Source organism: Poromitra crassiceps, assembly GCF_964638095.1.
Source record: "Poromitra crassiceps genome assembly, chromosome: 6".
NCBI classification, from domain to species: domain Eukaryota; kingdom Metazoa; phylum Chordata; class Actinopteri; order Beryciformes; family Melamphaidae; genus Poromitra; species Poromitra crassiceps.
In genome coordinates this window covers 31,692,783-31,709,006 of record NC_139627.1, presented here as the reverse complement: position 1 = coordinate 31,709,006, position 16,224 = coordinate 31,692,783, and the positions used below count along the sequence as shown (strand labels likewise).

The window sequence follows — 16,224 nt, the reverse complement described above, 5'->3', positions numbered from 1 at the left end:
GCCAATCAGTCGTCTACAATGTTTTCACGTCACCGTATGAACCCGGGTTGACAGAATAGAACCCCGACGAGGCAGGTACGAAAAGTAGCACGACTCGACTCCAATACAACCCGGGCTGGGACAGTTTAAACCGGTGGGATGAGACAATTTATCGAGTCGAGCGGAGCGGGATCGCGCTACTACCTGCGGTGGAAATCAGCCATAAGGCTCTTTTAGGCTGGCCAGAGAGTGGGTTCTAGCCCTCTATTCTGAAATGGCTTCTGAGGTGTCTGCTTGCACCTCTGGTCTAAACTGAATCCCTGCATGCTTCTTGGAAACTGAGTGAGTACCGGTAAATGCATCCTTGATTACCTGATCAGCCACAGGTGTTACCAAACTGCCTCTGCTGCTGTCGTTTGAAGAAAAAATGTGGGAGGAGTAGGGTAGAATTCAACATATTTTCAAAAATTCAGTTTTTGAGATAAAATTCTGAGATTTTACACACTTCAACTACTATGACAGCTAAATGTAAAAAGAAATCGTGAAGATTTGAGCTTTATTTAGCAAGAATTTGCAGTAGCTGTTTACAGTACCGTTTACAGTAGAACATTTTGATGCAGTGTGTGATCAATCAAAAATCTGTTTGATACTTTTGTGTAGGACAGTCTAACGATGCAGATGCTGAAGTTTGGTGTCGTTTGAAGAAAAAAATGTGGGAGGAGTAGGGTTTAATTAGTTTTACAGTTTTGCCATCTTTGGACTGTATAATTGGCCATAGGTTGCAGGCTATAAAGGTTTCTGCTTACTTGGGCCCACATTTCGGTGAAAGTTGCAAAGCCGTAGCACGTACGCCTGATTTGTTAAGAATTTTCAAAGTTTGAAACTTTAGACGGTCGCTGTAGTGCCACCCTCAGGACTATTGGCGCCAAATTCACGTAGATGAAGTTTGGCATGGGACTGGACCTTTGTGAAAAGTTTGGTTTATTTTCATGCATGGGAAGTCCAACTTCCCGGAAGAAGAAGAAGAATATTGGCAAATACAAACAGTGGCCCTGCCGCTGGCCTGGCCACTAATAATAAACGGAACAATTACAATAGGGATCCACGCACCATGTGCTTGGACCGCTAAATAGGGCACTTTTCATGACATTTACACTCATCGAACAAAACACACTATATACATAACTGTGTTATAACACAGTGTTGGGGAAGCTACTTCGAAAGCATAGTTTTGTAGACTTGTATGACTTCACACTGGAAGTAGTTGATCTACAGACAGCAAAGCTACCCCTGGCAGAAATGTAGTTTGGTAAGCGTGTGTGTGTGTGTGTACGCGCGCACGTGTAGACTTGTTAACACGTTCACTGCCAATGGCGAGTTGACTCGTCAAAAAAATTCCAACGGTTCACTGCCAATGACGAGTTGAGACGTCAAAAAAAATAAAAAAAAAATTGACGGTGCTACGTGGATCAATGCCCCCCACGTCTCCTATAAAAATATTGGAGCGACCGAACGTGTACAACCCATTCCACCGACCCACTAAGTGGCGACAGTGCTCTCCATTCTAGAGGAAGGCAAGCAAAAAGCAGTGAGGAAGCCATTCTCATGAAAATGGATTGGCGAAAATGCTTTCGCGCTTGGGAGCTGGCGGTGGGGTTTTGCAAATTTGCATAATAGATTACGGGTGGAACACACTTTGAAACACGCAGCATAAATAAGACCAGAATCGCAAAAGCTTCATCAAAGCTCTCAGAACCCCAAGAAACGAGCGAGCCCATCCATCCAGACTTGCCCAGCGGCCGCCAGGCAGACAGGCAGACAGGCACAGCAGCAGCAAAGCAGTGAGCCTGGTGACGCGAGGTTACAGCAGCAGCAGCAACGAGCTTGTGACACGCCCGCTGCAGCCAAGAAGAACACACACGGAGGGAGGAGTTTGAAGGAGAGGGGTGTTTCCTGCTGTTATGGAGGAAATTACTGTTCAAAACTATTGTTTAGATGTCTGACGTCTTACTGATGCCAAAAATGAATGGTTAAAGTGACTGTTCTATCGAATTTCACAAAAAGCCGTTTATCTCAGAATAAATTTACAGACGCTGAAACCATGCTGTATTCAACTGCTAATGCTTACATAACTACTAACTCTACAAACTAACTCTTTTAGACAGAGAAAGCACACATTCTATTAGTTCTTTTGAGATATTGTGTGTTCACAAAATCCTAACAGAAACGAATCCTCGGCTCTTGAAAGATGAGCCAGAATCCTCAAAAAAAACCTCTGGCAGAAGCTAACTACAGTTTTGAAAAACGGCTGGCAGTGAATGTGTTAACGAAGAGTGTTTTGCGGGGCTCGACCAGTGCAACATATGGTTGTTTTTACAGAGGGTGTATAAGGTGAGACAGGGCTGTGTGTGTGTGTGTGTGTGTGTGTGTGTGTGTGTGTGTGTGTGTGTGTGTGTGTGTGTGTGTGCGTGTGCGTGCGCGCGGTGTGTGTGTGTGTGTGTGTGTGTGTGTGTGCGCGCGGTGTGTGTGTGTGTGAGTGAGACATGGCTGTGAATATAAATGTGTGCAGATGTCACCCTCTGCCTACATGGTGACAGAGGACACTCCTCGGCTCTGACCTCTGACCTCTGGCCTCGCTGACTACGACTGCACCCAGTCACTGCAATTGACCTTTTTCACAGCATTTTGTGTCTAAAAGGCAGGGTAAACACAGGTGCAACCAAAACATTAATGAGGGTTTCCACCTTCCAATCCATTTAGGTGTTCCAGTGCTGGGGCCCTCATTCAAGTTTTGGTTGCATGTGTTTATTCTGCCTTTTACCCAGTTTAGACCAAAAATTCACCACAAGGTAAGTTGAAACTTGCAACTACTTGCAACCAGCCCCTGTAACTTGACAAGCTGAATTGTTGGCAATACCATCAGCCGGCTGCAGTCGAGATGAGACAGGCTAGTTTACACCGCTGCAACTTTTCCCTGCAACGTTCTAAAACGGTTTTGTTCTCATTGTGAATCATTGCTGTAAACTGGGCAGACACAAAATGGCTGCTGTGAAAAAGGCCCATAATATGGTGGCATTTAAGTGTGTTGTTTAAATGTCTGCAAACCACGGATATGTACATCAACGCAAATATGAAACAAAACTTAAAGTTTCTGGAAACCTATAATCTCAACGTAAATTTGAAAGAAAACTGTTTAATTTGAAGACATTGTTGCCTTTCTCATGTTAAATGCAAATACTGCATGTAAAAGAACGTTGGTTAAGGTTAGGGTTAGGCTTAAATAACAAAAACAAATTACATGCTGCGAATTGAACATGGCTCTCCAGTGTGAAAGGCAAGTGTTTGCGCCCTCCATCCACACCACCTTACTGGCCACTAGCAGACTATAACCAGGGTGTGGACTACATTGGAGCCAGGGGGAGCTTGGCTCCCTTTAACTCATTCACCGCCAATGACGTCTTTGACGTGTTATCAGCAATGGCCTTCCCCGCCAAGGACGTGTTTGACGTGTTTTTGTTTTTATTGGTGCAGCGCCTGCAGCAAACACTTGCCCAGCCTGTGACACAGACACAGGTCCCTGCCTTCAAAGGGTAGCCGACAGCACGCGATCAAACACATACCGCAGCTGTTGTTTTGAAATTGAGCAAGAGGAAAAGCAGAGAACGGGTAACGCTTCCTTGTGCAGACAGGAGAAACGCCATTGAAACGCCCTCGGCGCGCTGCACGAGCTGGAGTCGCCTTCCTCTGTGCCAGCCAGGAGAAAACGGGAGAAAGTAATCAAGAGATGTGTTTGATCATCGGAGGAATGAGGAAATGATCGATCAGTTTGCGAGGGCGGTGAGGACGTGTTGAATAGCCGAGGGGAAAACGGGAACGATCAAATAGCAGAGTTGATATGACAGGGAGACATGGACGAGGACGGGTGTACCAGAACAAATCAAAAATAAACACAGGAACAGCTAGGCAGCAGCGGGCAGAAGGCACTCACAGCAGCCCGCTGTCCTTCTCAAGAGCTCTTCAGTTGGTTCATGAAATCGCTGGGCTGCGTGCCCTCCAGTGTTGCTCCTGGCCAATCCCAGCGCCACAGGGCGTGGTTATTGCTTATCCTATGTTGGGTTAGAAATCTAAAAGGGGGATCGTGTGTGTGTGTGTGTGTGTGTGTGTGTCTGTCTGTCTGTCTGTCTGTCTGTCTGTCTGTCGGTGTGTCTGTCTGTCTGTCTGTCTGTCTGTCTGCACACTCACACCGAGTAAACTGTATTGTTGAATGTAAAAAAAAAAAGCACTTCATGTGTGTATATATATATATATATATATATATTTTTTTTTTTGTCATTTGTGTCCTAACGAATAATATTTACATGTCTGATGTCAATACAGTTCAAAATAAAAGAATTGAGAGTGAGTTATGCCTGAGATTGTGCCCTTTTACAAAAATGCTTTTTTCTCCCTTTTCTCTTCCCAGACAGGCTTTTTTGGTGAACATGGGGTGTATAAAAAGGGTTATAAGTAGAGTACAGAACATGCTAAAAGCTAACTTTCTTTTTGGGGGTGAAAGTAGAGACTTAGATCTTCATTTCGAGGTATTGGACATCACTGTAGTCCTAGTACAGAATTTACTGTGGGTCTTGAAAGATGACCAAACATTATGGAAATACTTGGCCTGTGCCAAAAATGCCAGTCAGATATTGGCAGTGAATGAGTTAATAAGATGTCCCCTGAAAACATGATTTGTGAAATTTTGGGGCGTCTCTAAAATACTGACAATATGCAATTTTTTCTATGAAGTTGTATATTTCTGTATCGTCATCATCATGGATCCTGCATAAAAAATAGACTATTTTGATGTATGAGGGTGATTCATCACTAATTAAAGATACAGACATGCTATTCTTGCCATCACCATCGAAGTGTGGCAACGCTGCCGGTGCAAAACAAACTTCACTCACATTAACAGGTTAAGTCAAAGATCAGAAGAAGAAAAAAAAAACTTTATAAAAGTCCATCAGTCTGTGTGCGAAATAGCTAACATTTCTCTGTTTTGTAGTCACCAATCAGCTAGTCTCAACGCCAGACCCATGAGAGTTCTTGTGCTGATACACTACGTTACTGCATGCTGCAGAGCTCTCTCTCTGGGTCTGATACACTACGTTACTGCATGCTGCAGAGCTCTCTCTGGGTTTGGGACACTTTCCCTCAGCCGGCTGGTTATGGGAGGGAACCGTTCACTTGGCCAGTCATATGCCAGTGGTGGATTCAGTCCTCCCCAATCAGTAACAACTTTGCGATCAGACGACACGGGAGGTGCTGCCCATTTTTTTGAACCGCTCTCTCATCGGTGATACGACCTGTCACTCATTCAATTTCAACCCGCCTTCAAAAACCAGCAGTGGCTGTGAAGTGGCACAGACTCACTTATGTATGCGGAGCGCAGCGATTCAAATATTTAATATGTAAAAAAAAGAAAAAAAAGGAAGCGCACTGACAAATTTTGGATTTACCAGTAGTTTTGGGCAAGTCACTGAAAATTTGTAATTAGTTACCGTTATCAAAGTAATTAGTTACTAGTGTAGGTAACTTTGTGTTACTTTTAAGTCTGCTTCGATTGTCTTTTTGATTTGATTTGATTTATTAGAATTTTAAAATACATAAAATCCATTAAAACAAACAAGATGAGCAACAAGCAGAAAGAAAGGTGCAAAACAGCAGAAAACATATGTGCAAACACAGCAGAATTCGGCGATACCTTAAAACCAAAGAAGAACACCAAGAAACACATTAAAAAAGGTTAGTCTGGATACCTAAGCGGAGACCCACTTACACACGGACGTCTTAAAACAGGTTAGTTAGTCCAGTGGCCGTTTTTATGTTGGTGGGCAGATTGTTCCACAGTACTGCAGTTGAATAGAGGAAGGTGAACTGTCCAAAAGTGCTCAGCTTAAACTTAAATGGAATGATATTAGTCGTGCTCCCTCTGGTGAGGTGAGAATGATTATGTTTGATGTACGGTAGTTAAAATAGTTGGAAAAGTATTTGGGAACCTTGCCAACAGTGATCTTATAAACAAAGGTCAGTTTCAACAAAGAAAAACTTTTTTCGACTCTGAGCCAACCAAGACTATTAAAATGCGATGGCTTCAAATGAGTATAAGCAGGAAGTTTCAAAATCAGTTTGTCCATATTATTTAGGTCAGTGTGTATAGTTGGGCGGGCACTGCCCCCTAGTGCCCGCTCATGGTGTTGACACTGACCTAACCAATTATCACTCTGCATACGTAAACCTACAGTAAGTGTGGGACTTGCCGCAAATGGGGAGCTGAAAAAATTGTGCATGGGGAAACGCTTTTCCTGTTGCTTGGCAACAGTTTGTCGTGCTATCCTGTGGGAACTGTTTTTGTTGGCGGAGACAAATAACAGACAAAAAATAATCTTTTGTCTCAAATTACTTAAAAAAATACTGTTGTTACTTGATTAATAGCTTTGTGTAGCCTATAACTGTTGTATAAAAGCAATATCACACTCGAGGCCAAGCTGTCAGCCTTCTCGTGCTTGGCAACAACAGCATCATATAGAGAAACATTATTCTAATGCCCTTTTTCAGTCTGTCTCTCTCTCTCTCTCTCTCTCCCTTTCGCTGTCTCTCTCCCTCTCTCTCTCTCTCTCCCTTTCGCTGTCTCTCTCCCTCTCTCTGTCTATCTCTCTCTCTCTCCCTCTTTCTGTCTCTCTCTCCCTCTCTGTGTTTCTCTCCCTCCATCTGTTGTTGTCCTTCAGAGACTAATTAAGGAGAGTATTGTGCTGTGACTGGCTGCCATACCTGCACTGGAATACCAGGTGACACATTAGGCTGTGGTAAACAGGTGCGTTTGGTTTGATTCACGCACCGCACCACAGATACTTTCCAGACCTCGCTAATTAGTTCAGGAAAGCCAAGCTTGATGGCGTGATTTACTGTCGTCTAATGAGACTTGCGTATATGTATCATATGTCACTTTTGGACGTTATGTGAATAAGAATTGCTTATTTCAAATGCCATCCTGGGCCTATTTGGTCCAAAATGGGTCTTCTGTACTAAAATGGCAGGCATTTGTGATGTGTAAATTCAATGGGCAGTGTCCTCTCTGGAGTCACTTCTCACCTCCTGTCTCTTTCTCTCCTCTAATCAGATTCTGTCATTCCTTCCTTCCCTTTGTCATTCCCTCACTCACATCAGGGGGTCCCTTATTGCCTGTCACTAATGTCTGTTGCTTTATTATGGGTGTGAGACAGACAGCTGTCTGTTACTTGAGTACGGGTGTGAGACAGACAGCTAAAGGTCTGTTGCTTTAGTACGGGTGTGAGACAGACAGCTGTCTGTTGCTTTAGTACGGGTGTGGGACAGACAGCTTAATGCCTGTTACTTTAGTACAGGTGTGAGATAGACAGCTAAAGGTCTGTTGCTTTAGTACGGGTGTGAGATAGACAGCTAAAGGTCTGTTGCTTTAGTACGGGTGTGAGACAGACAGCTGTCTGTTGCTTTAGTACGGGTGTGGGACAGACAGCTTAATGCCTGTTACTTTAGTATAGGTGTGAGATAGACAGCTAAAGGTCTGTTGCTTTAGTACGGGTGTGAGATAGACAGCTAAAGGTCTGTTGCTTTAGTACGGGTGTGAGACAGACAGCTGTCTATTGCTTTAGTATAGGTGTGGGACAGACAGCTTAATGTCTGTTGCTGGTGTGAGACAGACAGCTAAAGGTCTGTTGCTTTAGTATGGGTGTGAGACAGACAGCTTAATGTCTGTTGCTTTAGTTCGGGTGTGAGACAGACAGCTTAATGTCTGTTGCTTTAGTACGGGTGTGAGACAGACAGCTGTCTATTGCTTTAGTATAGGTGTGGGACAGACAGCTTAATGTCTGTTACTTTAGTACAGGTGTGAGATAGACAGCTAAAGGTCTGTTGCCTTAGGACGGGTGTGAGACAGACAGCTTAATGTCTGTTGCTTTAGTACGGGTGTGAGACAGACAGCTGTCTATTGCTTTAGTATAGGTGTGGGACAGACAGCTTAATGTCTGTTACTTTAGTACAGGTGTGAGATAGACAGCTAAAGGTCTGTTGCTTTAGTATGGGTGTGAGACAGACAGCTTAATGTCTGTTGCTTTAGTACGGGTGTGAGACAGACAGCTGTCTATTGCTTTAGTATAGGTGTGGGACAGATAGCTTAATGTCTGTTACTTTAGTACAGGTGTGAGATAGACAGCTAAAGGTCTGTTGCTTTAGTACGGGTGTGAGACAGACAGCTGTCTATTGCTTTAGTATAGGTGTGGGACAGACAGCTTAATGTCTGTTGCTGGTGTGAGACAGACAGCTAAAGGTCTGTTGCTTTAGTATGGGTGTGAGACAGACAGCTTAATGTCTGTTGCTTTAGTTCGGGTGTGAGACAGACAGCTGTCTGTAGTACAGGTGTGAAACTTAATGTGAGGTCTTTAAATTCAAAAAGTCCAGTTTCCAGGACTTTCTAAGTGGTTTGCAAGACCTTACAGATCATAACAAACAGTGGTGTAAATGAACGAAGTACAAATACTTCGTTACTCGACTTAAGTATTTTTTGAGTATCTGTACTTTACTAGAGTATTTATTTTTGTTTCAACTTTCACTTTTACTCCACTACATTTTCATAATAAAATCTATAATTTTACTCCGATACATTTCCCAAAAGCATCTTCGTTACTTATTACTGTAAAATAAACAAACAGCATGTGTTGTGGCGAATCAGCTAGCACAGTGCTTCTGTGTTGCAAGTTGCGTTTGCCAGTCGCTTACCGTCAGTGCTTCCAAGTCTTTTCATCCCTGTTACAAGTTCCCACAGGCTGAAATCCGACGGTTAATTACTTTAAATAGTCTTTACATTGGGTCCAATGGAACCAAAATGACGGAATATGCCACCACTCAATCTCTTGAGGTAAGCTTCAAATTGGTCAAGCGTTCAGGCAGCCAGAACGTAAAAGTATAGGTCTTCCGCTTATGGCTTTCAAAATAAAATCCTTAACCTTAATATTAATCTTGAGTAATGCTTTACAGCCACAGTTTCATGCCATATGTAATCTTAAAGCTGCATTCAGCAATGTTTTTGTGTTAAAATAAGTGTTAAATGGCTCTACAGTATATTCTGACAGCAATCACTGAAATAGTGTTTGGTCAGTAACTTTGCCCACTGCTTTGTGTGCAGTTGGCTGAGTGGTGAAGAAGTTGCTTTGTGTGCAGTGGGCTGAGTGGTGAAGAAGTTGCTTTGTGTGCAGTTGGCTGAGTGGTGAAGAAGTTGCTTTGTGTGCAGTTGGCTGAGTGGTGAAGAAGTTGCTTTGTGTGCAGTGGGCTGAGTGGTGAAGAAGTTGCTTTGTGTGCAGTTGGCTGAGTGGTGAAGAAGTTGCTTTGTGTGCAGTTGGCTGAGTGGTGAAGAAGTTGCTTTGTGTGCAGTTGGCTGAGTGGTGAAGAAGTTGCTTTGTGTGCAGTGGGCTGAGTGGTGAAGAAGTTGCTTTGTGTGCAGTGGGCTGAGTGGTGAAGAAGTTGCTTTGTGTGCAGTGGGCTGAGTGGTGAAGAAGTTGCTTTATGTGCAGTGGGTTGAGTGGTGAAGAAGTTGCTTTGTGTGCAGTTGGCTGAGTGGTGAAGAAGTTGCTTTGTGTGCAGTGGGCTGAGTGGTGAAGAAGTTGCTTTGTGTGCAGTGGGCTGAGTGGTGAAGAAGTTGCTTTGTGTGCAGTGGGCTGAGTGGTGAAGAAGTTGCTTTATGTGCAGTGGGTTGAGTGGTGAAGAAGTTGCTTTGTGTGCAGTAGGCTTAGTGCTTTACCAATCTTTACATTGTGATTGATTCCAGTTGCGTCACTGCTTTGCAGAAGAAGTCCAGCCTGTCGTTTGTTTGTTTGTTTGTTTGTGCTTGCAGGCCGGCCTGTGATGATTGTAGTGGAGTACATGGAGAACGGCTCACTGGACTCCTTCTTGAGGGTGAGTGCTGCACGGATCAGAGGAACGCTTTCTGCCACCTGGTTCAAATCATCCTGATCACGTGACCTCACATCCTGTTTGGCTCTACCTATCAGTCTGCACTTCCAGCAATTTCAGTGGGCGGGACTACTTGCCTTGACAGAGAACTTCTTCAGCCAATTAGTGCCGCCAAATCCAATCCAAATCCACTCTGAAAACGAAACTCCGATAGTGCATACTCTTGTTCTTGTTTACTTAGTGCCCGGGCCAGCGAAGCGGCAGGGGGCAAGTTGGACTTCCCATGCATGAAAACCAAACTTTTCACAAAGGTCCAGTCCCATGCCAAACTTTGTTGACGAATTTGGCGCCAATAGTCCTGATGGTGGCGCTACAGCAACCGTCTAAAGTTTCAAACTTTGAAAATTCATAACAAATCAGGCATTACAAAACGGCTTTGCAACTTTCACTGAAATGTGGGTCCAAGTGACAAGATTGACAAGATTTTGCTGTCACAGTAGTTGAAGTGTGCAAAATTTCAGAATTGTATCTCAGAAACTTAATTTTTGACACTATTTTTAATTCTGCCCCCATGTAAAGAGCATTGATGCCTTCGCCATCCTGGGAAAACACACACACACACAGACACTTATGATGTCATAAGTGATGTCACTTGAGCAATTGTGCATTGTGACATCACTGATGATGTCATCAGTGTTGTGAGCTCACTGATGATGTTATCAGTGCCCGGCCACAACTCATTGCTGCGCAGCAGCTATAATTGAGTCTATTTCTGCAATAACTGCACTTATGGCTGTGTTCACTCTACTAACGTTAATGCTACTGCTTGTTCCTTCAGTAATGGGGTATCCCATTACTGTTTTGCCAATGGTGTCCCTGATTGGCCCGCTGCCGTAGTCAACTACGACACAGTCCCTGATTGGCCTGTTTACATTGTAATTTCAGGAAATGTAATTTCAGGAAAAGCCCAGACTGATACGTAGAGCGAAACAAAATGTGAGGTCACTTGATCAGGATGGTTTTTTTTTACCAGGCTACTGTTTTTGTGGGGAAACAATTTGTTATTGTGAAGTGTACATGTTCATTATAGGATTAATATCCAAGTGGCTACTCCACATATCTGGTGGAGGGAAATGTGGGGGGAAATGTGTGCATACTGTATATCGCAGTCGGCCAAAAGAGTTGGAAAATATCGGTATATTGGACAGCAGCAAAATAATAAATAAATAAAAAATACAATATCTTGCATGCCTACTATTAGTTGATTTTCTCCCCCCCCCCCCCCCCCCCTCTCTCTGTCAGCAACATGATGGTCACTTCACCGTCATCCAGCTGGTAGGCATGCTGCGTGGGATCTCCTCGGGCATGAGGTACCTGTCAGACATGGGCTACGTCCACAGAGACCTGGCTGCTCGCAACATCCTGGTCAACTCCAACCTGGTCTGCAAGGTGTCCGACTTCGGCCTGTCCCGAGTCCTAGAGGACGACCCCGAGGCTGCTTATACCACCACGGTACACCACACGTATCAATGGATCATCCACCATTGCACCAATACCAACAGCTCATTCTGTAGTGTAAACTCATATGGGTTTTACCAAAATTGGATTTGGACGTGTGTCCATGTAGCATCTTTCTGCAGATTTCTTTTTTTACGTGGAAAAGACACACGCCCTAAAGCTCCTCCCCCACACCACACTCAGTGCTGAGACTGGAGACAGGATCCAACTGATACTCTGAAACTGAATTTAGACATCATGAGACACTAGAAGTCTCCCTGGAAAGTGGGACTAATGAAATACTTTTAGGTGGGTCACTGTCAGAGGTGGCAAGTACTCAAGTCAAGTCAAGTCAAGTTTATTTGTATAGCACATTTCATACACAGAGGCAATTCAAAGTGCTTCACATAAAATGGTTGACAGGAAAATAAAAGAATAAAATGGACATTTAAAAGCATCACAACAAAACTTTAAAAAAGAGTATAAAAAGTGCATTAAGCAACAGGCGCAGCAGTTGCAAAAAGAGCTAAAAACTTAAAGAGGACTCATTGGGTTTGCATAATAGAATAAATCAATTTATCTATATTTAGTCCCCCGACATACTATATAAGAAGCATGACTACACACACATAAAACTCAGGTCTGGGTACGGTGTCCTCTTTTAAACTCCCCTTACGCGTGCGTCGCTCCTGACAGAACCATGCCCCAGACCTGCAGCTTTTAGCAGTAATTGCAATCATCTATGTTTTAAAACCAATTGTATAATAGTGATTGAGAAACAGCTGTCAGCAGTTAAAAGCGACGGTAAACATAAAAGTCTTTAGTCTATTTTTAAAAGTAAGTAAGGTTGGGGCAGATCTGAGGTCTTCAGGCAATTTGTTCCAGCTAGCAGAAACATAGTGGGTAAATGCGGCCTTCCCATGATTTGATTTTATCCTAGGGACAGTTAATAAGCTGGACCCTGCTGACCTAAGAGGTCTAGACGGTTCGTAGCTATTCAGCTATGTATTTTGGGCCTAGGCCATTAAGTGATTTATAGTCTAATAACGTAAGTTACGGAGGTAACTATGGTTCTGTGAATTCCTGGATGACTGCCAGTGGCAGTTTAACTGTGAATAATGATCTCGCGCTCCGCGACAGACGAGTGTTTTTATACCAACGTAGTCACATACGTGACGTGGGGCACCTGCGCATCTATAAAGGTGCGCCGTGACCCACCATACGTCATCTCAGAATCTTCTCGCACCGAAGGTTCCGAGTGACCTGCATGACTGGCAGTCATCCAGGAATTCACAGAACCATAGTTACCTCCGTAACTTACGTTCTGTTTCATTCCTTCCTGACTGCCAGTGGCAGTTTAACTGTGGATGACTTATACCTGCGGCGTCACGAGGAACCCACTCACCTACTGGTCCATCGCCGCCAATGGCAGGACTGCCGCCGCCAGCGTGGACCCTGAGGCCACGTTGATGCGGTAGAATCTGGAGAATGTGCCGGGTGCTGTCATGAAGCCGCCGCACAGATCTCCGCCAGGGACACTCCCCTCATCGCAGCCCAGGATGTGGCCACACTCCTGGTCGAATGACAAACAATGTCAGAGGGCGCAGGCTTCCCTGCTTCATTGTGTCCACAATCCAGTGGGACAGCCTCTGTTTGGACAGAGCCTGTCCCCTGTTCTTCCCGCCGTAGCAGACAAAAGCTGCTCTGAGCGTCTGATGGTCTGCGTCGCCTTGATATAAAGCCGCACCGCCCGGGACATAACGAAGTGTCGCTCTCCCCTGGCTGAGAGCCAGCCGGGGAAGGATGGTATGCCTCCAGCTCTATGGCCTGGTTAATATGCGTCGGGGACAAGACCTTGGGCAGGAACGCCACCTTCGGCCACAGAGTCGCCCCCGAGCCATCCGCCTTCCACCGAAGGCATGTCGGGCTAATGGAAAGAGCGTGGAGCTCCCCCACCCGCTTGGCCGTTGTAACTGCCAGTAAAAACGCAGTTTTTATCGACACTATTACGCAGCGTCTCGCACACAGAGGGTCCGAGGCCCGTCAGGAGCGCCCGGTCCCCTTTAACGGCCACACCCAGCTGAAGGTGGGCCGGACACCGATGCCAAACCTCCCCGTCCAGCTGGGACAGGAGGTCAACTCTCGCTGGGAGCTGTCATGGTTCCCCGTCCAACCGTCCGAGGAGTGCCGGGAACCACAGCCTGGCTGGCCACTTGGGGGCCACCAGGAGAACCCTGCGACCCGACGACCTCACTCCGTGAAGCGTGAGCCCTATCAGGGGGATCGGAGGGAACGCATATAGCAGATTGCTCGGCCAAGTGTTGGCGAGAACGTCCATACCCAGCTTTTTAGAGAAGGCAAGAAGTGCTTCAGCACCAAGTAAATCGTCTGCAGTTCGACGACATTGATGTGCTGCCCCCTCCACCGAGGGCACCACACCCCCTGGACTGACCTCCTTTGCCATACCGCCCCCCAACCCTGGGGCGAGGCATCCCGTTGTCACGACCTCCCACCGTGCTGTGCCCGAGCCGAGAGGCACCCCGTGCAGCAGGAACGTGCTGTCTGTCCCGCCAGCGGCGGAGATGGATAAGAGGTTTGTGTGTGACCCTGACTTTGACCCACCTGTGAAGTCGAGGATCCCTATGGAGGCTGCTGAACCACATCTGTAGAGGGCGCAGATGCCGCCGCCCCAGGGGCGTGATTGCTGCAGCTGCTGTCCGCATCCTTAGGAAATAGTTGGAGTAGAACCCATCGCTTTGTATACGTGGGTTCAGTGGTGTGATAGCCCCTTTGTCCAGGAGTTTGACTCTCTCCTGTGACAAAGCTTGCACCCTTGCGGGGTCCGTGACGAAGGTCATCCTGACCCCGGAAGGTGGTGGGGGCCGGCGGTGGAACTGCCGCCTGTAGCCTTTGGACCTGGTGTCCAGGACCCATGGGTCCTGTGAATGGGCCGCCCAACAGGCCAGGTGCTGATGTGTGAATCTGCCCACCGCCGGCCCTGACCTCTCAGGCTGTGCCTGGAGGACCTCCCGCGGCTCTGGGGGGGCGCCGGTCGTAGCCGCGCCCACGCCCACGCCCCCGGGGTGCACCCCCCTGGGCTGACGTCCACTGTCAGTCGCCTCCTGGACATGCTCTCTTGCCTGCCCAGGCGAGTCCCAGTATCGCAAGTGCCGTGGCTCCCGCCTCTCGCTCCGTCTCCCTGAGACGTAGGCCGAGGCCGCCCCTGCACCTCTGCTGCGCCGACCCCAGGCCTCTGAGGCCTGGTTAGACTGTTTCCTCCGTTCCAGGGCCCTTTCTGCCTCTGGCCCGAACAACTGACCGGGCACCACCGGGAGCGTCCTCAACGCCCGCCTGCAGTCATCAGACATAGGCGCCTGCGCAAGCCACACCTGCCGACGTGCCACGACCAGGGTGGACATAACACGGCCCAGCTCCCTCGACATGAACCCGAAGGCCTGCAGGGCCGCCTCATGTGTGTGTCCCAACTCCGCCCCCTGATGCGTCGCCTGCATCATCTGGGACTGGGCGAGGAGGAGCACGGAGAGGGAGTTTCCCATCCGAGCCACCCGAGCCGCCGCCTCATACGCCTTCACTAGCAGGTCATCTGTGACCCGGCACTGTGCGCTAGGACACTTGGCCTTGTCCCCCAGCGCGGCGTCCGGCGAGAGGACCAGCGACGCTATGCAATGGTCCACTGGGGGCATGCGGGCCAGACCATGTATCGCCGCATCCCGCATGGAGGCCAGGGTCCTGCCATCCTTCGCATGGCGACCCCGCGTCTCCGTGTCTGCCCAGCAGCTCTTAAGTGCCTCCAGAAAGGCGGGAGAGGGCGGGACCTCAAAGGGCGGCTCTGACGGAGCCCGCCTAAATAGTGGGTTGCTCGGCTGAACTGCCGTCACGTCGTCCAGGCCGACCCTAGCCAGGGCTGCCCGCAGTATTGCCTGCAGTGGCTGGGCACCGACCCCCCGCTCGGTGCACGCCGAACTCCTGAGGGAAGTCTCTGAGCCGTCCCTGGCCTCCTCGCGGTACTCCCCGCGGTCCTGGAACATGGTGTTCGACGCTGCCATTGACAGCGCGTCCTCCCTGGCCACGCCCGCCCAGGAACCTGGGTGCGCAGGAGGCACCATCAGAGCCTTGAGTTGCTCCAACTCTGCTCGCAAGGCCACCATGTCCTGGCGAGAGGAAGTCTCCTTCTTCGCCTTCTTCCGCGGACTACGGTTCTTCGTCTGCGTCCTGCTCTTGCGCTTCTTAGCGGCAGCGGCAGACCTAGTGCAGACCCCCGATGGTGGGAGGGTCACCTCAGCCAAGGCCGGTAAGACCCTCTCCCCTCCGTGGTCCCCTCACACAACCGCTCCTCCCTTACGCGGAGGGGCAGGATACCACAATTAACGCAGGGGTCCGTCAGGGCCTCCCGGAGGTGACCCACCCCGAGGCAGCTGGGGCACATCTCATGGCCATCCTCCACGTGCAGCTCGACGCCACAGGAGGAACAGGCCAGCATCGTCAAACGAGCACAGGGGGTCAAGCCCGTAACTCGGAGCGGGACCTGGGACACAGTCCAGGACACGTCCGCACTGCGGCGACGAGGGCCCGGCTGGGAGATCGGAGCGGGCCCTGGGACCCAGTCCAGGACACGTCCGCACTGCGGCGACAAGGGCCGGGCTGGGAGATCGGAGCGGGCCCTGGGACACAGTCCAGGACACGTCCGCACTGCGGCGAAAGGGCCGGGCTGGGAGATCGGAGCGGGCCCTGGGACACCGTCCAGGACACGTCCGCGCCCAACAA

The 16,224-nt window shown here is 48.0% G+C and overlaps 1 protein-coding gene across 1 annotated transcript in view; it reads left to right on the top strand.

Annotated features, from left to right (window-relative positions):
- Nucleotides 1-16,224, top strand: part of LOC310777843 (ephrin type-A receptor 6-like) — a gene marked incomplete at both ends in the record, with an annotated part of 350,777 nt that overhangs the window by 330,286 nt on the left and 4,267 nt on the right. Inside the window, 2 exons of the mRNA XM_083638194.1 lie at nucleotides 9,884-9,945; nucleotides 11,245-11,454. Of these exons, the coding sequence (XP_083494320.1) occupies nucleotides 9,884-9,945; nucleotides 11,245-11,454 (272 nt within the window). The remainder of the gene's footprint in view (nucleotides 1-9,883; nucleotides 9,946-11,244; nucleotides 11,455-16,224) is intronic.